Raw genomic sequence first — 22,052 nt, forward strand, 5'->3', positions numbered from 1 at the left:
GACCGACCAAAGTTGTAAGGTTGTTGACCTTTTTTTAGGATTGAAGTTGTTGAGCTTTTTGTTTTGGGGGGATTTTACTCCAGGAAATAAACTGCCACAGGGGCCAGATTAAATTGACCAGCGGGCTGGATTAGGCCCCCAAAACAGACTTTGGACATGCCTGCCCTAGGGGTAAGATACACGTTTTCCACATGAATCACTCACCTCATATTTTCTGTAGTTTACTAATAAGGCAAGCAGGACAACAGCTTCATAACCATGTTCCCTGCGACTGGGAAGATTGGAGAGGATCTAAAATCAACGAAAAGGAATAACTTAGATTAACAACGGTTCTATGCTACAAAGAACAAAGTGATTCTAGACACCTGAACTGAGAATATGTAGTTAAACAACAGGCAAACAGTCCCAAGGTCTGTTTCCAAAATGAACCTAAACAACTTTAAAAAGGCCTTGACAATCCCCATTTGTATAGAGCAAATTCAAATGAAAATTTTACCTTGAAGAGAATCAGCACATTCGAGGGGAATGAATAGCTGGGTATGGACTTAAGCTGACTGCACTAAAAAAAATTACTTGCCTTTGCTAATTAGAGAATTAGGTTCACAGTACCAAATTTATAAAAGATCTGAATGAAATCTTCTAAAATGTATACACTGACCAAAACAAAAACAGAAAGACTAAAAGCAAGAGAGACATAAACATGCTACTTAGATTCATCTTAAGTTTCCATTTAAGCAACATCACAGGAACTGCACTATTTATAGCTATGCAGTATGGGAAATTTAACTGCCCAGAGATTATTTGTTGTTGTTGTTTGGGGGGGGGCTTACCTGTAAGATAGCTTCAAAGATGCTGTTAATCATCACATACTCCAGAATTGTGTTTTGACTAATGTTATCTGTCACCTGAATAGAGAACCAAAGGGTTGTTGTTGGTTTTAAAGAGTTTTCTGGAAGAGACAACATACTTAAAACATGCTCTTATCTACTACTACCCTTTCAAAATTACTGAACTGCACCCACCACTCCACAGTATTTTTGTTGTCCCCCGTTTCAAGAAGCAGTGCTCTCAATTACTGAAACTCTCCCATATTCTGTGTAATGAAGCCCATTTTTTGTGGGTTCTAGGCATATGTACTAGAGCTACAGTGAGGTTACTGATTTTGGGCATGACAATATACACTTTAATGATTTTCCTTAGTACAATATTAATGCTATCTTATCACTTATATAGGGACGTGGGTGGCACTGTGGGTTAAACCACAGAACTTAGGGCTTGCTGATCAGAAGGTCGGCGGTTCGAATCCCTGTGACGGGGTGAGCTCCCGTTGCTCGGTCCCTGCTCCTGCCCACCTAGCAGTTCGAAAGCACGTCAAAAGTGCAAGTACATAAAAAGGTACCGCTCCAGCGGAAAGGTAAACGGCGTTTCTGTGCGCTGCTCTGGTTAGCCAGAAGCAGCTTTGTCATGCTGGCCACATGACCCGGAAGCTGTATGCCAGCTCCCTCGGCCACTAAAGCAAGATGAGCGCCGCAACCCCAGAGTCGGACACAACTGGACCTAATGGTTGGGGGTCCCTTTACCTTTTTATCACTTATATAATTTCCCTTGAACCATTTTGTTCTGGGTTATCTTCTATCCTTATGGGTGCTTTCTAAATATTGCTAGTAATAAAAGCAATATTTCCAACACCAGAAGATTCATCACAATGCTTCTTGCTACATTCCTACCATGAGCTTTGGATAGAGGGAAGCTGAAAATCTCTGTTAGAAAATATGGCTTAGGCTAGAGACTTTTGAAACTAAACACTTTACTTGGCAGAGGTTTAGGGATGTGCTTGAGGTACAGAAGCTCACATACCTGCATTAATTCTGGGTTAGCCTACCTTTCACCCTACCCTCATGGTGATTTTCCTTGTTTATTATTAGCTATTGGGAAAGGTTGTAGGATAGGATGGACAAGATAGGTGTTTGTAAAGAAAGAAAAACAATACAAACTTGCAACAAAAAAGAAACCAATTCCTCACAGGTAGATATCAGCAACAAATACAAAAATCTCTGTAAATTAGTAAATCTTCCTTAAAATAATTAAGGGTATCAAACTTCCCTCCATGAGATGCATATGCTGAACAATCTTAAAACAGGGTCTGTACATAAGAGTACATTCCTGCCTGTGACAGGAAAAGCGGCTTCACGTTAAATGTACTAACACAATAATTATATCTAAGACTGTAATTTAGACAGCAATCATCTCCATAACAGGAATACTGATCAGCTGGAATTGAAAGTTCCTCTGCCTTAGAGATTAAGAATTCCTTGCTAATTCACAAATAACAATTTCCAAGTTTTGAAAGTGCATGCTTTTTATAGTTGACTCACTATTATCTATTACTTACAGTCACCAAACAGAGCAATAGCTTCAGGCACAAACTCTTGAGACTTTCAGAGCCTTCTGCACATAGCAGAGCATCCAGACTCTCCATCAGATTCTAGAGGGGGGGGGGAAAGTTACTATGAACAACAGCATATCCATTACTTCTCACAGCCCCCACACTGATGCTGTGCCCTATACAATACTAGGAACATAGGAAGCTGCTTTACACTGAGTGAGACTACAGGCCCATCTAGCTTAGTATTGTCTACACCAGGGGTTGTCAACCTGGTCCCTGCCACCCACTAGTGGGCATTTCAGGATTCTAGAAGGGTGGTAGTGGGTTCTACGGCACAAGCTGAATCCTCTTTCCGTTGAGCTCCGAGGGCAGTAATGAAATTTTAACATCAAGAAAGATGCATTAGTGGGCGGTAGGTATAAAAAGGTTGACTACCCCGGGTCTACACTGACTAGCAATGGCTCTCCAGGACTTCAGGTAGGGAACATTCCTAGCCCTACCTGGATATGTCAAGGATTGAATTTAGGACCTTCTGCATGCAAGGCAGATGCTCTGCTACTGAGCTATGGCCCTTCCACACAGAGTTTAATCATGATCCTTGATGGGAAGGATCTATGTCAGTAAAATTCTAGGTCAGGAATTAGGAACCTTTGGCTCTCTAAATGTGGTTGGCTTCAAATGCCCATCAGCCTCAGCCAGCATGGCTAAGGTAAGAGATGATGGGAGTTGCAGTCCAACAACATCTGGAGGACCACAGGTTTCCCATCTCTGGTCTAAATGAAGCTGTCTTGCATACATACTATTATGTCTGGTCCCCTCTGTAATGGCTATACAAAAGCTAATAAAAGCTTTCAATTTAAATAATGTTCTTTGTGTGTAGACTGCTATTTTACTGTATTTGTTTTCATCTGATACTTTGAAATAACATCTACTCTGCCGCTGGTCTTGGTGTTTTAAAGCTCTTAGCTTTTCGTAACTGATATTTTAATTTGCTAAATCATGTTTTGATTTTGTTGTTAGCTGCCTAGAGGTTTTTTATTGGGGGAAATTTGTGTACAAAAGTCTTTAATAAATAAATCTGCTTAATTACTTCCATCTCTAGAAGGTATTCTCTAAAAGGTATTCTGTCCCATCATCTAAAACATAAATATTACCAAATATACATTTCCCAAGGCAGATAACCACAACAAATTAAAGCAACAGTTCTGCCTAAAACTGTGCTTCGTAAAATCAAACCACGCAGTGTGGATTGTGACACACAATTTTGTTCCCTCAGAATCTCAGCTGATTTCACAAAATGAAATAAAAATGTACACCCAGATGGTTGCACAGAGTAGCCTGAGAGTGAAGTGCCAGTGTTTGCATGAAGGATCCTTGAGTGGGGCTTCCTTGCACTGATCTGATTATGTTGTAATTCTCAAGCAAGGTGCTATTATACTGTAATTAGCCTTTCTTCCTTATGGAGCTAATTCCCCACACACAAAAGAAAACCCAGCTGTGATGCATTTAGTTCTGAAGTATTTTAAAGGATTTCTATTTTTGCCCTCTAGTTGCAAATCACAGCTTCATTATAGATATTTATACAGTGTCTAAAAGTGAACACATCAATTGTGCAAAAAGCACTATATGCCATTGTTTCTTCTCTGTTACCAGTACTCAGAGGACAAAGAAAGCTAGCAAAAATATAAGAAACACATGAGGTTGCATGCAGATATCAACTATATTTGACATGAGACTGTCCATACCTTGGACAGTGGGAGACACTGTAACCAATATATTTAACAATGGATTAACATGTCTCTTCCACAAGCACACCATTGCCTCTTATTGTAGTCTCCCTAACCCTCACCTGCAGCACTTTCTTTTATTGCACTCTAGCTAGCCCTCACCTTCATACACAGTTCAGCCTTGTCAAAACCCATTAACATGTTGATGATGTCAAAGCCAGATGTGGATTTGTTCTTCTGATGAACTCCACGGATCAATGCACACAGGGTCTGTGTTGGAAAGAGAAAAACACTAGAACTGTGAGAAAGCTTTCAGTGCACCAAGAGCCTATTATTGTAATATGCCCTAGACCCTTACAGCTGTATTTTGGGAAGCTGTTTGCTTTGATTTAGTATAACACAGCAGATTCATATTACATAGTCTGCACTCTCTTCCATGTCCTCACAGGCTGCATTTTTAGTATGCTTGCCCGTTTTGGAACTTGAAATATGCTTACATAGATTCATTCTCAATTACTCCCCTGACTGCCAACAAAGTAGCGAAGAAGAGAAACCATTTTATTATTATATAAATGCTAACAGAGGGGATTTGTGGTCTAGCACACTGAACTGACATGTATCTTAGTCAATCTTAATGGGAAGTGGACTCTTTCCTTCATCAACACTGATACAACTGTCATTAGCTGCCTGTTCCTGGGTTTAGCTCCACTGAAGACAGCACAGCACCTGTAATGCATTGACCACTCTGATAGGATGTTCTTCTCCCAAGGCCCGGATGCAGCGCTGGAACAAACAGTTAATATTATCTTTTATCTTCATCAGCTCTTCACCATCTAGAGACTCCAGCTTCCCTTCCAGGTACTCCAAGTTCACCTGCCAAGACAAAGGGAAGATGGGAAAGCCAATTCATGGAGTCACTGAGGACATGACTAAAGGTGGAAAATTGCTACATAGATGAGTAAACATGAAGAGATGTTTAGAAGACAGCGGATGTTTTTGATCTTTGCTATATTACCTTCATGAGGAAGAGCTCCTCCCAAAACCGAGGACTGCATTTACTGGGATCTTCTGTCTGAAAGAGAACATCATTCCTGTTACAATGGCCACTGTGGATACAAAATATGGGTGTCCTTATAGCATTATTATAACCATTCTAGGTCCAGGAAAACAGGAAACAGCATGCAGAAATGCACCCTGAGACACACCATATATTCTTCCGCAGATTATCAATGGTAGAGCCTGCAAAGGTAATTCTAAATGAGGAAATATCCTGCTGTACTGATATACTCGCCTCGAAGCAGGAAAGTAAAAGCATACCCAGAGGCAGGATTCAATGCATTCCCCTTCTCATTCTTAATACTAGATACTACTAATACTAAACTAAGAGAGGAAAAGATGAAACCAGAGATAATGCAGTAAGGTACAGCTCTAGGGCAACCTGCCTTACACTTCCCAATAGGACTATTTCAGCATAATGAAATTTATCTTGCAGCTGAACAAAATGCCACAATGAGGAGAGCAAAGTCCAGTCCTTACCGTGAAGATCTCATCGTACATTAGCACAACCTTCTCTTTCAAGGGTTTCTTACTAGCTGAAGATTTCCGAAGCAATCCGCCTTTCTTCTCAGCTTGCGCCATGGCTTACAATCTATGGATGGAGAGACATGCCACATTACAGAAAAGCTCTCTCAATATTAATTTCCACAGCATTCACACGTTTCCAGGTTATGCTCTGCTTTAAAAAAAAAATTAGAGCTTACAAGGCACTTACCCTATTTTTCGCTCCATAGGGTGCACCGGACCATAGGGCGCACCTCGTTTTTAGAGGAGGAAACAAGAAAAAAAATATTTTTCTGGTTTTCCTCCTCTAAAAGCCCTGTTTTTTGAGGATCAGCTCAAATTTGTGCAGCTTTTTGCAAAGGGAAAAGTCCTGTTTTTTGAGGATCAGCTCAGATTTGTGCCGCTTTTTTGCAAAGGGGGAAAAGCAAAGAGGAAAAGCCCCGTTTCTATGGGGTTCAACAATGGAGGCCTGGGCAAGAGGGTGGGGCCAAAAGGGAGCCAGGGATTCTTATCTCTCTCCTGATCTCTTGCTGATCAGCTGCTGAGCGGGGTCCTTTCAACACCCCCTGTTCTCTTTGTAAAAAAAAAAAAAAAAGCATGATCTGCTTTTGGCCCCTGGGCAATTCAGCTCCAGGGACCACCATTCGCTCCATAAAACGCACAGATATCTCCCCTTACTTTTTAGGAGGAAAAAAGTATGTCTTATGGAGCGAAAAAATACGGTAATAGCCATTAACTACATTAGAACCATCATAATTTCCTCTGGGCTGCTTCACACGTATTTTTTATACATAGGAGGAAAAGGTGTACAATTTTTTTTTTAAGTTTATTAAAATGCAAGTGTACATTTGTCCAAATGTGCATAATGCAAAATAGATTTGCACATTATTTTTTATATGCAATTGTGTGGTTTTTTTATACCTGCTGCAGGAATCATTTCACATCAAGTGTTCTGGACAGAAAGGGAAAGTGTGGAGCATGGAAGATAACAATTCATTTAAAAAGGTGAGGAACTGGAGAGAAAGTCTTGACAAAAGTAATCCAACAAATATTTGGCTAAGCCAGAGCCCCAAACAGGAAACCCCAAGCAGGAAATATAAATTTAGCACCTAAGAAAGTAGAAATTGGTCTACTGAGCACTATAGTTGTACCAGAATCCTGCTACACAACTTCACACCAATCTTATATATACAAAAACTTGTGTATGTTAATATAAAAATGCAATGCACACAAGCCACACATTTAAAAATGTATAATGTAGATACGTGCTCCGGACAGTTAGGATTGAATGAAATTCTACCCATGTACAAACCTTTGTTTAACATACGAATTGGCCCAAAGGAACATTTTCTATTCAACAACTATTCTCTACCATTATTGAAAAGTTTGCTTTCCTCTTGTGAGCAAGAAGTCACAAAGAAAGTGTCACACTGCCCTACAATCCCACAGCCTACATACACTTTGCAAACGTCTCATTTCCTGGGGTAAACTACCAGCCCCCACTCCAATATGAGGAGTACTGGATTTAAAGCAACTAGCATCTGTGCTGACGTAGACTTACAGAGGTAAAGCAGAAGCTGGGGCATATGGCAGTTCTATTTAGGCACAATAAATAATGCACAGGGCAGCACAAACATGACAGCACATCTGCAATGCCTAAAGAGCTCCTCATTTCAACTGTTTACAATAGAGAGAAAATACCACAACTTTCTCCTTCATGAGCATTTCCAGTGACTGACATATTAGCTTCAGCCTACCACACAGAGATTTATTTTCTGCAAACATCAGGTGTATGAAGCAGGTCATAAAGCAGGACATTTCTTCCACACATTTGTCTGGTCTAAAGGTGCAGGTGCAGAAACGTTCATCATTGTTATCTTTGGAAAACAATGCCAGTCTCTAGCAGGTAGTGCAATGCACTACTGGTATCACCTTCTTACAACTTTCTATGTTGTATTCAATTAACTTTTATTCCGAGTAGACGCATTGAAGTTAATGAACCTAAGTTAGCCATGGTCACTAATTTCAAGGGGCCTACTCTGAATACAAGTTGGCTGAATACGACCCAGAAAGTTGTAGGAAGGCGATACCAGTAGTACAACATTCTGTTTGTCAGACTCAAAGATTTTTGCAACAAAAATCAGAATGTCTGAGCAAGATCAATAGGACACACTTATATCCATATAGTCTGAGTAGTCTACTTGGAATACAGCTGATCGCTCCATGTCACCACTACTAAAACAACAAGCCAAAGTTATTTCATGGGACTTAACAACAACATCCTTGTACACCTAGTCAGGAGTTGAGTAACAGATTTCAGTTCTTGTGTTGGGTGTCCAGGAAAGCAAATATTCTACATCCCTTTGTAAAGTGACAGCAAAGAAGCTACAGACAGGTAACACAATCATGCAGATAAGTTGGTGCTTTCAACAAGGCTAGAACTGGGACAAGGCTGTCCTAAACTAGACAGAGTACGCATGCATATGGGAAATTGCTAGAGGCAACAATTAAGACTGACTCTTCTATCTTATAGCTGCCTACATTAGAGAATCCAAAGTAACACGTGGAAAGCTGTTAACAAAAAGTACAAATACCCTCTCATTCTAAAACTTCAAGGGCTTTTTTGGTCTTGTGATCTACAGAAATCACTGGTACAGACCTTCATTCTTCTCCAGTTTTAGAAAAGTAGCTGCTTATTTCAACAGAACTATTACCACGTTTCCAAACAAACACAGCATCATAATTCTAGCAGATTGAAATGCATCCCTGTAGTCTTCAACATCTGAGGGTCCACCAAGGGGCTGAGCAAAAGACATCAATAGGTGGAATGGATTATAGCATTCCTCCAGCATCCCGATCCAGAGCAACTTTTTTAAAAGCCTGACCCAGTACTATGCAATACCCAAGGGTGGGACAGGGCAGGGAGAATTGTAGTCAGACAGATTCCAAATTTCAAATAATGCCCTAAATGCTACCAACAAATAGGAGGAGGATATTGTTATGCCCTGGTTGTGAACCTCTCTGACTTCTCTCTCTAGTCACTGTCGACAGCCAGAGGCCAGACCCAAAGTAATGTCTGCCACCACAGACTGAAACCCACTGAAGCAACGTCAGAGTACGCAGCTGCTGTGTTCTTGCATCACCACCCCTCTGCTTTCTCCAGCCCCTTCAGCCTGCTGTAACAGGCAGAGAAGGAAAGAGGCAACAGAGCAACAGGGCATGACACAGAGCAGCTACATACACAGCTGCTGTCAGATACATTAATTTCTCCTTATCTCATATTATGCAGAAAGACTAAAAAAAGAAGAAGCGAAATTAAACATTGACTTTTGCAGAGATGACATTAAAATCAGGAAATACTCTATGGCACCATACGATTATATGTTGAAATTGAACTATTTCTTGGGGTTAAAGAGATCTGTACTGTCAGCATCCACTGCCATTCTAAATGTACATCAGTCATAAGATGATGAAGCTTTTCTCCCAGAGACAAACTTAAGATTCAAGAGAAGCCTGTTCTATGTTTATACTTGCATTTAATAAACACCACAATCTACTCCCACAAAGCAAAAAAAAAAGAATTTTCTGTTCTAAACATAATATTTTACAGTGCAATATTTCCCCATCATAACTTGCAGTCTCATCCCATGACTGAAGCTACGTAAGAAGAACTTTGCTGATCTTATCTTGTCCACCATTCTGGTCTCACAGTAGCCAACCAGATGCCAAAGGGAAGCCCATAGGCAAGGCATGCCTGAAACAGCACTCTCCCATTCCCAGCAACTGATATTCAAAAGCAAACTCATTTCTTTCTACTGCCAGAGTTTAAAACTGATCTACAAGGGAACAAAATTAAGGCCACAATAACCTCAGAATGGCCTCAGTGTCTATAAATTAAGCCTCTTGCGATCCCACATCCAGGAATACATTTGCACACCTAGAACTAATTGGAACTAAGGAAACCACTTGTGTGTGAGCAATATAGACTCCAACTGCCTCATATTAAGTTGTAAACACACTCCACAGCCAGTGGGGGGTAACATTATTTTATTATCCTGAAACCTACAGCTGAAGTAATAAAGTAGCCAGTTTTGAATTTCAAACTTCTTATCCTGAGAAAGCAAATCATTTGACTGAAGTTAGTTACAGGTGTGATACAAGTACCTTCCTTAGAATTTTGATCTTCTTTTGTACAGCTCAGTGACTAGGAAGCCCCCATGTGAAGCAGCTACTAATTCTGTAATACAAAGAGAAAGAGAGAAAAGAGTACAAAAAGATCAAGTTTGCAATGCAAGAACCCCTGCTGTCCTGCCATGTTCCAATTTCTCAGGTTAAAACCTGCCTGACAATGACTTAATTCACTGCCCAGCAACTTTAGCTCACACGTTTCAGATCCCTCCACCACAAAAACACCCAACCAGCTGATCTTACTAATACACAGAGGGAAAACACAGAAGCAAAATGAGAAAGTAGAAGAATTAGACACAGAAAAATAAAATAGACACTGTTGGCATAACCAACAACAACTACTTCTAGAGAACGGCAGACAAACGGACGATAACCCATTAAGGGTTAGACATATCAGTCACAAATAGGCAGTTTTATTTATTATATTTAGAAGCATAATATAAGATGTCCCTCTACATCAGAGCCTCCAAACAGCTTACAAAGGATTCCCAAGAAGCCACCCATTTTAGCAGGGGTGGGAAGAGTGTAGACTGGAATCTACTGGTAGATCTCTAGACAATTTGCAATAAATGAGCAAGCATTCCTGAATCCCAGTTGTTTAAAATAGCAACAAGATGACTTTTCACACCTAAATTAGGCTGCAGAAATGAAGAAAGCTAATCAGGAATGCACTTTTCTGTGAAAGTGTTGTGAGCTTAATTCAGTTATGGTACAGAAAACCAATTCCTGGGCTCAGAATGTACTCAGAGGCACCCTCTTCTTTAATTATAACTGTATGTCTTTTGCTCCTAGCTCTGGTTAATAGATCTTCGGACTCTAATAAAGAATAAAGTATATTTGCCAAGTCTGTAGTCTGTCCACTCTTTCCTGATAGAGCCAATTCTGCTTCATACTTGCAGCGAAAGTGTGCCATGTACTTTCAGACCATTCTCCAGGCCAATCAATCTCAATTATAATTATAAAACTACCCATCAACACTGGGACACAAACCTCTAATCAAATTTTGCTATTGGAATGTGAGCTGGTGGGCAATGTTACCTCTTGAACTAGAGAGGTATGGGTCCAAATTCCTACTTAGGCATGAATACAGATTGTCTTTTAAGTTAACTATGCTCTTACAACTTCAGCTCCCCATCATTATGTACAAATGTTAATTATTTAAACAAAGTTTCAATGAGAAGTTGTTACAGAAATAAAAACCATGAGGAAATCTTCTAATCTGTGTCAGAGCTACCACAAAATGTAAACCATGGAATCTGTTACCTTTGAATAAATGATAATATACTTTCAAAGCACAGTGTTGGGATTATGTGAATAGATACTCATTATGATGGGGTATAAGGGGTTGCATCAAGTGGAGGCACAAGATGATGATGAAATTACTAGTAGTGAAATCAAGTGGTGAATGCCAGGAAAAGTAAGAGCCATAACAAGACCACAGAGAAATATGAGAGAGGAATCAGTTCATTCAAGGGAACTCCAAGGGTTGCAGACATAAAATAATTTAAAAACAAAAACCACCAATAAGGACAGAAAATTCTCAGTAACCACAAAATATTGTTGGGGGGGGGCAGAAATGGTGTGTGGGTGTGTAGAAAGGGAATGGCCTGCTGGAAGAGGGAAGCCATGGTTACCTAGCTGTAACCCCATGTGCATTTTCCTATTTCCCTTATGGTTGCTTTCATGTATAAAGACAAGGGTCATCATGAATACCACGTCAACTGTGGTTTTAAGTTCGGCAGCTTCTCTTTTACTTCAAAACGTTTGCTTTATGAAATGGGGAAATGCATAAGGTATTTTATAAGTCATTTTTAAAACATATGCCTTGCTGTTAAGCAAGCGTTCACCATTTCAATTTTAGGTTCCCTCCCTTGGTTATGTGTGACAAAAAAAACTATAGACAGAAGAAATCAAAGCACATGTATATTTTAAAATGGATACAACTGGCACATGGAGATTGCAATACTTCTGAGAAGTTGTTTGATTTTATTAACATGTGCAAGCACACTTGGAGCTGCTTCAGACATTACAAAATCCCAACATGGAGCTACTTCTGTGTGGGAATTAACACATACATAGATCAAAGAAAGTGGACAACACATATGTATTGTAATGCATGTGTACACTTTCTTGTGCACCCAGCTGCTATAATCACTCAGCTTTCCTGTGAACACATAACAAAGTGCATACATGCACTATGACGGTATAAGCTATAAACATAGGAGCAAACTCCTAGGAACTGATTAACAGTCTTCACTGTGCCCATAGGTATACCCTGAAAGGCTAAGAAAAGAAGAGAATCCACCCTAGTTGAAGCATATTAATTTAGTCATCTCCAACATCTGGGAATTGACGCTGTATTATGCGATCTTGGAAGAATAGACCCCATATAGAAACAAGATTTGGGGAAGGGGAGCCAATCTTTTATCAAAATATGTGGAAACAAGAGAAGAGCACATTGGTCCCAATTATGAGGGCAGGGAACCACGTGGAAGCTTAAGCCTGTGGGCAACAGCAGAACAAGACACTTCACCTGCCCCCAAATGACAGCCCTTCCCTCTTCCATACTACTGCAACAGGGGAGCAGTGCAGGAAGGTGAAAACACTTAACAACAGAAAAGAGGAGTGGGGGGAGATGACTAGAGCAGGAAATGCATAAAACTGCCTCCTGAGCAGCAGCAGCAGCGCCTACCTACTTCCTCCCGCCCCACCCCAACTCACCTCCACTGTAAATCGGGCTCTCCTCTTCCCATCCCAGGTACGTCCCCCTAACCCACGTACACAGAAAAACAGGTGCACTCTGGCCCTCTTCTCCCTAAACACGCTCCCAAGAGAGCCCCACAGGCAGCCTCCTCAAAGGTCCCCCAGCTGCACCCCAACACGCCTCCCTCAGTTATGTTTTGCCACCCGACCCCAGGCAATGCCGCCAGGTCCTCTCCCACCACGCCACCCCAACTTCGCACCCTGGTCGCTCCCTCCTTATCCTCAAAGGGCGCAGCCTAACTACAGAGCGAGGGGCGCAACCGAGGCCGGACGCCTCTAGAAAGAAGGGAGCGAAATAACCCCCCGTTACCTGAGCGGGGCGACCGCCTCTCGGCGCGCATGCGCCACCGAGTCAGACTTCGCCCCGCCCTCTCCCTACTACGCAGGCGCGCCGTCCTTTATCTGCCCGGTTCCACCTCCAACCACCTTGCGGAGGGCGGCTTCTGCTGGGTACTAGTGCGAGTTGAATGCGGGTGAAAAGCGAACGGCAAAGGCAAGCCGGCCTTACATATATATGTATATGAGGGGAAAGAAACCGTCAGCAGAACTGGCTCCCCGCAGCCAGTTATTTTGTAATCTACCCCAGGATTAAAAAGTACGGAAGCAGTTGTAATTTTCACAGCCCGATCCAGTGTATTTACATTCCACGCGCTTTTTTACCTAGGGGGGAAGCTCTATTAAACATATTGCGGCTTACTCCAGAGTCAACAGGCAAAGAATCGTACTACAGGGCTCCAGTGTCCTGCGACGGGAATCTTACACCCTCCTTCTCTTACACCCTCCTTCTCTTCTCCTGTACTAGCGAAAGGATCCACATAATCTGCCTCCAGTTGATCCCCATTCCTAAAACCTTTAAGTAACCTATGTAAAAGAAGCAGTTACCACCACGAGGAACAAGGGATCCTCCATGTGCTTTTACTGTTTTACACACACAGCATAAGCGTGAAGAAACCCTAGCTGCAAATTAATCCATGCAATTTAATCAGATCAAATCAATCAGCCGGTTTGTTGTCCTGTAAATGTGTGCTCTTCGTGTACCGCTGCGCATACTCACTGTTAGATAAGAACAAATTGTTGACGTTTGGTTCGCTTGCTTGCAGTCAGCAGATTTGCAGAAATTTGCCACTAGACGGCTGTTCCTGCTCTGCAGATAGTCTGGGCGTGTTTGTCATTCCAGACTTTTTCCTGCCCCTGCTTGTTCGCTTCTGTAGAAGAAATAAATACAAAGACGGGAAATGTGCCCCACTCTTGGCAAAGCAAGAAACCTCATCTGAGAAGTGTTGCCTCTGCCGCCCCCCAACACGTTTGTATAGTTCAGACACACCATCCTTAAGAACATAAGGACAGCCTGCTGCATCAGGCCAATAGCTGATATAGTCCAGCATCCTGTTTGCATAGTGGCCAACTTGAAGCCTATGGCAAACCACCAAGCTGGGCCCAATCCTTCCTATTCCCCACTGCTCCTATGCAGGTAAAACTGAGGAGGTTGCTTTCTGAAAAACAGGAACACAATATTCTCTGAGCCAAGACAGATATGCAGTCCAATCCTATGCACCTTTACTCAAACGTTTAGTTCCACAGTGGTACTAGAATGTAAGGGTGTACAGGACTGAACCCCTTTTTGAAGTAAACTTTGGAGGTTTTATAAATGAGTTTAAGAAAGCAGACTGATCCTATTGGAAGAAAATTCAGTTTATTTCAGTAGGACTTATTCTCGAAACTACAAAGCTGCTTTTGGTGTACTTCATGAAAGTAATTCTTTGTGGACTGCACAACATGTTACCACAAGTTTAGGCTGCCATCTTTACCCTAAGGCCCACTCAAGCAGGGGGACTATGCACTGTTCAATAAAGCCAGCGACTGGTCTCCTGTCTGAGAACCCGACAAAGCATACTGCTGCTTTCAACAATCCTGTATTAACACAGTGCCCACTGGCTTGTGATTTACTTCCACGGTAAATTGAAGTAAACGCAGCTGAGCACCATGGGACTTACACCGGAGTAAAGATGCGTTGCATGCAGGTAATGCAAAGCGGGTAATTTTGAGGGGCCAAAGGCCTGCTGAGTCCTCTCACCCTTCGTAGTAAATACTCTGCGCCCTTCCTCTAAATGTTAAACCGCTTAGAGATTCCATCGAAATATGAAGCGCTATACAAGTGAAAACTAATGATGATGATGATGATGATAACGACGTGTCTCTTTAACGCAGGGGCGGAGCTGTAAAGCAGACCCTGCTCTCCTCTGCCTGTTTCTGCACTCCGGAGCAGCAGCTCAGCCGGGGCGGTGAGATTTTTAACCTCATCGGGCAGGGACGGAAGTAAAAGAGCCGGAGGCAGTTCGGGCTCTGCCGCCGAGGCCCGGCCGCGGAAGCGACTGTGCCCGGAAACGAGAGGCCTCGTGATTGCAGTAATTGTGCGGGGCGCTGTTGCTTTCGGACCTGGACAGGGGGGAGGCGCCGAGGTTCTCGCTTGCCCCCGCGCCCAGAGCTTCGCCGGAGAAACGCCCGGGTCGACCTGCCTGCACTCGGCCTCCTCGGGGCGGACCCCCGGGGCGCCTAAGGAAGAGCCGCTGTCAACTCTCGAGAGCGCGCGAGGAAGGGAGAAAAAGGGAAGAAGCGAGGCAGCGGGAGGAGGACGAGGGACGGAGCCCGGGAGTGCCAGGACTTGCCCGCTGCGGAGGAGCAAAGCCCGTCAGCGGCGGCGGCGAGCAGGAGAGCGCGCAGGAGCTGGCGGACTAGAGTAAAGGAGGGGGTTCGGGAGACGCCAGAGGCAGGCAGCGGGGCCCTCCTCGAGGACGTGGAAGTGCCCGGCGAGAGCAAGAAGGGCGTCGAGGGGGGATATAGTGGCGCCCGAGTCGGCGGGGAGACCGGGCGAGGCGAGGCTCCCGGCTCGAAGAGGCAGGGCGCGTTAGTGAGTCGCCACCAGCTTCGCCCCGCCGCGGCGCGTCCCGCTTAGCTCCTTCCCCATGTGGTCGGCAGCCGCGGCGGACGCCCCGAGATGAAGCTGCGGCAGGTCTCGGACTGGAGCGACTTCGTCCGCGGCCGCTGCCTGCGAGAGCTGCTGGAGCAGGGCCGCCCGGGCGAGGCTCCCAGCCGCCTCTTAGCCAGCCCGGACAGGCAGCATCTGCTTCTGTTGTGGAACCAGCCGGCCTCACAGGCTCGGGTTGTGGCCTTCCAGCGCCTGGGCGCCGACGGGGCTGACCTGGAGAGGAGTTGGCAGCCTCCTCAGCCGCCCGTGGTGGGGTTGCTTTTCCTGGAAAGCCCCGCGACAGCTGTCTCTTGGGTGCTGACGATCATCTGGGAGCACGGCAAGACTGAACTCTGGCGATTTGTGCCCGCAGTGGGGTGGCACTTGCTGCAGAGCCTGGAGCTGTGCCATGGAGCTCGTGCCAGGGTTGTCTCCATCTGCAGCTGGGGGGCCCAGCTGGTGTGGTGTGAGGAGAGGCCCCCCTTGGACGCCCAGCTGACACCGGAGAGGAGGGCCTTCAGGTACTGCATCTGCACTAGACGCCTTCAGATCGGGGAGCAGGGAGCCCAGCTGAGTCCCTTAAGGATTGTCTTGCACAACAGCCCTGTGTACCGAGTGCTCGCCTCACCCTCTGGTGTTTTCCTGCTACCCACTCCAGCCACCTTCCCTGGAGTAGCCAAGTTTGTACTCCTCTGGCGTCCTGAAAATGCTGACATCATCATTGCTGCTCCATCCCAAGGCTGCATTTGTACTAAGGCTTTGCTTCCAGGCAGCGAAGTGGACTTCAAGAAGCTGCTCTTGGGCTGTGTGGGACTCTTGGCATCCATGGACCCTTTGGATATCCATAGCTGTGTGCTCTCTGGTCGCAGGGGGCTCCTCTTGCTTAGCACGGCAGGAGCTGTAGAGCTGGTACAGCCCGATGGAGTGTGGAGACCCATCTTTGACTTTGGGGGAAGTGCCTTGGCCCCAGGGGAGCAGGTCCAGCTGAAGGTTTTTGGGGACACCCTTGCCTGCTTTTTTGGAGGGGCTCTTTATCTTGTGGACTTGGGCAGCAGGCAGTTGATAGAAAAGAAAGTCCTGAGCACAGAGGAAGTGCTTTTTTTGGACTTCCATGCCGAGGAGGAGGAAGTGCAGCTCCTTGGTCCAAATGGCATCTACAGCCTTGACTTCTCTGGTACTGACAGGGAAGAGCCCACCCTGGTGGAGATGGTATTTGAAGAGGCCTGCAAATATTATCAGCGGCGGAGCCTCAGCAGCTCTCAGCTCACTGTAGAGAAACTGAAAAAGGGAGACATGTTTCAGGCTCCCATTGCACTTTCCTCCATCCTGTGCTATAGCCTTGCTTCCAAGGAAAAACGTCCCAGGGCCCTCCCAGAGCCTTACGCCAAATTGCTGGGCACAATGCAGCTGGAACTGCAGAGCTACCAAAAGCTGGAATTCCTTAAATTGTGTGTGGTCGGGGCCTCGGAAAGTGAGGTGGAGAGCTATGGTGAGGCGCTTGTGGAGCAGGAGCTCGGTCGTCTTCTACACTTGGACTTAAACAAGGAGAACCTGGCCTACCTGAATGCCATCTTCAGTTCCTTCCCTGGGGCCTCTTGGAAGGCCATCCAAAACCACCTGCAGCTGCAACAGAATGGGGATGGAGTATTGGTAGCCAGAGCTACTCCAGATGTGTGGAAGAAAATCCTGGGGGGACCAGTGCCCGGCCTCAGCAAGCAAGAGGAGGGGCCTCTAAATGGGATGGTTCCACTTTTTGAACTCGTCTGTCTCACGCTGCACCAGTTCAAGCCTAAGTGGCTGCCTCAGTTTGTGGGGCTGTCCCAAGAGTACATGGGTGCCTCTTGGACTTACAGCAACAAGGAGGGCCCTGAGGGTGCTGTGCCCCTCTACAAAAGGGCACTGGCTGTGCTGCCAAGGAGGAGCAGAGGCTCTCTGGCAGATGGGGAAATGGAGATTGAGCTCCTGCTATGCAGCCAGCGGCCCAAAGCCATCCTGCAGGCCATGGACCTCCTTATCCAGCATGGGAGATGGCAGCGTGTGATGGAGGCTGCAGAAAAGTTCTCCATGCTAAGCCCTTTGCTGAACAAAGAGATCTTCACCATCCTTTTGAGAGAGTGCTCCCAGCATAGGGACCTGGACCCTTACTTGGACAAGCTGTGGGAACTCTGCCCTACAAATCTGAGCGCTTCTGACATCCTGAGTGTTCTTCAGCAATACTTGCCCCCAACAGAACTTGATCCTCCTCCTTTTCTCCCAGGTGGGTCATCCCAGCTGACTGTTGGCCTGCTGAAGCCCCTGTTGCACAGACTAGCCCAGGGCCCACCTGGCCAGGATGAAATCTATGCTGTCTTACAGAGTCCAACTTTCCCACCACCAACCCCACCCAGGCAAAAGAAAGATACCCCAAAGGCAGCTGCCCAGGAGGAGTTAACCCCCTTTCAGAACCACACACACCACTCATTGCGTGAGGTGGTGTGAAGCTTAGAGGTGTGGACAGGCAAAAGGGCATCCATAGTAATTGGGCCTGGTGGGGTCAGGAGCCTTCAACCTGGGTATCCACTTAGGCCCTGCATCAGCAAGCTGTCTCTGCCAGAGTGGGAGGTAAATCCCCAAGTTTATTGCATTGCCAGAGGGTTTTTTGGAAGAGTGCAGAGCTTTGTAGCAAGGGTTGGGTGTTTCTGGTGCCTTAAACAAGAGCAGATAAAGTCACATAGGAGCTACACTATTGCTCACACAGTGAGGCTAGCTGAAGAACTGCAGCTGGTGTGTTCCCTTCCATTTGTGAATGATGCTGGTGGGCTTGGGTTTTGTTAAACTTCCTCTACGTTTTGGTAAAATGCTAGTCTACATGCATCTGACATATTTGCATGCGAGCTTAGTGTCACTGGGGAGTTGCCTTGCTTTGACTACCTTAAGGATGCGCATCTTGAACTTCCATCAATATGCTTTAGTAGCTACCTTTTAAAGTGCAGGGATTGCTCCTGGCAATATGCCATCCTGTATGTTGCCAAGTTTCACTGACCAGTATTACTTCCCCCTGAGACCAACGTTTTGGAAAGTCCCTGACTGAAAGCATGTCATCTGTCTGCTTCTCTGGCTGATAACCCACAGCTCACTCCTCTGATGTGTTTAAACATGCATTATTTACCTGCAGCAGGGGAAGCCCCACTGCAAATGTGTGCACACACCTTTGTCCCCTAGAGTGGTTTTATCTTTTGCTTTTTATAAAAAAAGAAAAGTGGAGGTTGTCAATAGAGGGAGCTCTGCAGTTCCCTGGGGTAGGCCATGTCCTGTACACTTGCAGAGTAGTGTAACCCTTGCCTCCTGTTTGGGACCCCACGCTGGCTTAAGGCTTAAATCAAATGCATCTCTATTATAGAAGAAGAATGATGGGGACTTGGAGCAAGACAGTAATGCTTGTTGGTGTCTTGCGTTTCCTTCATTCTGCCCTTGGGGACGAGGAATATTCTCACCTAATGAGACTTTCATCACTGAAGCCGCCTTACATACATAGGGCAGGAAGAGTAAATTTTAGCATTTCCAGACAGGAGTGGGTTTTTCATTTTCTTTTTGCAGGTGGGAGAAAACATTTTAAACCTTATGAAATTGCTGAAATTGCATTTTTTTAAAATGCAAAGGTTCCCCAATATGGTACAAAGGAGAGAGATGGCTTATTGAGTGTAAGCAGCAAGTCACCAAGCAGTTCAGTTTTCAAACTCAATGGATGGGTTTGCCAGCCAAAAATGGGGTGTGGAAGGCTTTATTACTCACAGAGTTGTCTGGGTTCTTTACGCCTGTTGAATTGGGTGGGTAATTTTCTGTAGGCTTATGACCCTTTGTAAGGCAGGACCCTGCCCTGAGACTGAGCTGCCTGAATTCCAAGCAGATCACATGTATTCTGCCTCAGCCCAAGCCTGATGCTGCAGCAGCGCTTTAGCAATCTGGATTTTTCCTGTGCAGAGCAAATACGTGTCTTTGGTGCTGCAGATTAGCCTTTCCTGGTCTGGGGAAATGGATAAGTAGTAGAACACAAGGACAGGTTTGGATCTTGCCCCCTTCTGTCAGATAAGGAGGAAAGCCATACCAATACTGACCAGTGACCAGTTTGTCAATACTTGGCATGCAGAGGTATAATTGTGTTACTGGGAGTTGCCTTCCAAAACCACCACAAATGGAGGACTTGTTCCAAACCTAGTTAATCCACATCTGCAATATTGTTTACAAGTTTTCTTCAGGCTTTCAGGGAACCCATAATATGCTTCCTCAGCCTGGAGCCAGTTTTTTAAAAAAAGTAATTATAAGGATAAGAAGAGAGTAAATCATCTTGTCCTTCATAGCTGAAAATTTAAGAGGAATGTGTGGGTTCTTATAAAGAGGAGTGGGCTTTCTTTTTCCAAGTGCTGCACAAACATCCTCTCTGTAAAACCTAAAAAAAAAAAGGTTTTGACAGTGCTGGGATTCACAAGCTTCCTTTTGATGGCCCAGTGGGGCCTCTTAGGCAAAAGATTAAGAGAAACTGCCCGCATAATGGTCCTTGGATGGTATGTTTGCCCTGCCCATCCTGAGTAACATGGCAGAGAATTTTTTAATGCTAATCTTGGCAAGTTTATTCTGTTTTTAATAAGATTCTTGTTTTTGAATCCTGTGTGCTGTATGCAGTATTAAAAGGTAAACAACCTTGAAGAGGACTCATCTGTGGCTGTGAAGTACCTGGCATATGTATTGTTGGGCACCCAGCTGTGTGTGCCTTTTCTGTTCATTCAGGCTTGGCCTCACTTGTTAATGGGGAACAATCCTAGCAGATAAATTGCAGCCTGACCCAGAAAAAGTCCCTCCACTAAAAAGCAAACCATTGCTGGGAAAGGAGAGCTGCAGCGGGCAAGCTGCTCTGCTAGCAATCAATGCACCTTTTGTCTGCTTATTCATAGCACAAGAGCTGTGCTGGCAGCTGCCCAGCTTCTTCTGTGAAAGCAGTTATGGGGGTCATAGTCTACCTTTTAGGATCCCTCCAACAAAGGAGAGGTTAAAAGTGTCCATTCAAGTGGAGGGGGGGAGATGTAAAGAGATTTGACAAGAGCTACACAAGTGCAGGAGGAAGGGAGAAGCAATAGGTAAATGGTTGCAAACCAGCTTGAAATAGGATTTCATTTTAAAACAAGAGGGGAGTAGCATGTGATGTCTCTTTATACATAAAGAACAAGCAGCCTCTTTGGTCTGGATTTTTTCTTGATTTTATGAGCAGCAGCATGTAATACTTATTATTATGCTTCCAGGGGTGCCTTTTCCTAAAGGATGTCCTGGCTTTGTATCTGTTCCTTTGATGGTAACCATAATACAATGGATTGGGGTGATGGTATTCCACTGTGGAAAGAGCACTTGCTAATCCAGTGCAATAGAATCCCAAGACTATATTTAACAGCAGTGTTTGCAAGAGTTACCTATTTTCTTATAAGACCTCGTATTTATTTGCTCTCCTATCTACACACTTTGTATTTGTAAAGATCCAATGACAGACCTCAGTTTCCTGACTGTCTGATACTGTACCTGGCAGCGGCAGCTACCAGCTCATTTTAAAAGTCACAAAATAGGCAGGGCAGTATTCAACAAAGTTGAGTAGGCCCATTGAAATTACTGGGCCTGACTTAATCATGTTCATCAATTGCAGTGGGTCTACACTAAGTAAAATTCAGTTGAATACCACTCAAGGTTTCCTCTTGGATCACTTCCAGTCAATGGGCACAGGAGGAGCAACTTCCAGTCCAACAAGGCGGCGCTAGATTTTGTGACCCTTATTTCTCAGGGAGCCGTTTCTCTACAGAAGTTCTTCCACCACTTTAATTTTCCAATATTTCAGCCCTGGCTTATACCTTACAAAAGTAATGGAAAGTCTGATTGCACTGAAGTGATATAAAAAGACAAATGGGTCACCCAATAATTATAGAAAATGCTAGAAGAGTGCTTTCACTCACACGGAGAACTGTAGCATCACATGTACTTTGGGGATGGGTGGGTTGTGGCATTTAATTCAAGCGGCTTATTATTACAGCAAGATCAAGGGAGGAAAAGTGGGGGTAGATACTTCACTCCAGATTGCTAATCATTCCCCACTTCTGATCCTGTGGCTTCACAGCATGATTCCTAGATTATCTTGTACCACTCAAACAGATTTTCATTTGATATCTTATAGGGCTTGGCAGTTGGAAGTGCCACTGTTTTTGCACTTTGGAAATGCCACAGAGAATCAGTATGGTAGATATTTCCTATCCTGGACATAATATGTAGAATTACTTCCCCCTAAGGTTAACTACCGGGTATACCTTGTTGTGAGTTTTCACATGTTCTCTGCTTTCCCACGCTAGTGAGCAGAGTTAGGGATACACTGCAGACTTTTTGTTAGAGGAAGAACTCTTTTGGTGATGTTGCAGTGATAAATGCTTCCTGTTTCTTATTATTGCATACTTGT

General features: G+C 44.6%; 2 protein-coding genes across 2 annotated transcripts in view; one reads left to right on the forward strand and one right to left on the reverse strand.

Moving 5' to 3' along the window:
* ARMH3 (armadillo like helical domain containing 3) overlaps positions 1–12,987 on the reverse strand; it is a 118,622-nt gene extending 105,635 nt beyond the window's left edge. Inside the window, 8 exon segments of the mRNA XM_033149858.1 lie at positions 205–291; positions 831–905; positions 2,393–2,485; positions 4,276–4,383; positions 4,840–4,986; positions 5,129–5,185; positions 5,650–5,761; positions 12,935–12,987. Of these exon segments, the coding sequence (XP_033005749.1) occupies positions 205–291; positions 831–905; positions 2,393–2,485; positions 4,276–4,383; positions 4,840–4,986; positions 5,129–5,185; positions 5,650–5,751 (669 nt within the window). The 5' untranslated portion in view covers positions 5,752–5,761; positions 12,935–12,987.
* Positions 12,988–14,885: 1,898 nt separating this feature from the next.
* Positions 14,886–20,272, forward strand: HPS6 (HPS6 biogenesis of lysosomal organelles complex 2 subunit 3). Its single transcript, XM_033149859.1, has one exon. It carries the CDS (start codon positions 15,620–15,622, stop codon positions 18,065–18,067), a length of 2,448 nt encoding a protein of 815 aa, XP_033005750.1. The 5' UTR covers positions 14,886–15,619; the 3' UTR covers positions 18,068–20,272.
* The last annotated feature ends 1,780 nt before the right edge of the window (positions 20,273–22,052 follow it).

The sequence above is a fragment of the Lacerta agilis genome, chromosome 5, assembly GCF_009819535.1.
Source record: "Lacerta agilis isolate rLacAgi1 chromosome 5, rLacAgi1.pri, whole genome shotgun sequence".
NCBI classification, from domain to species: Eukaryota; Metazoa; Chordata; class Lepidosauria; order Squamata; family Lacertidae; genus Lacerta; species Lacerta agilis.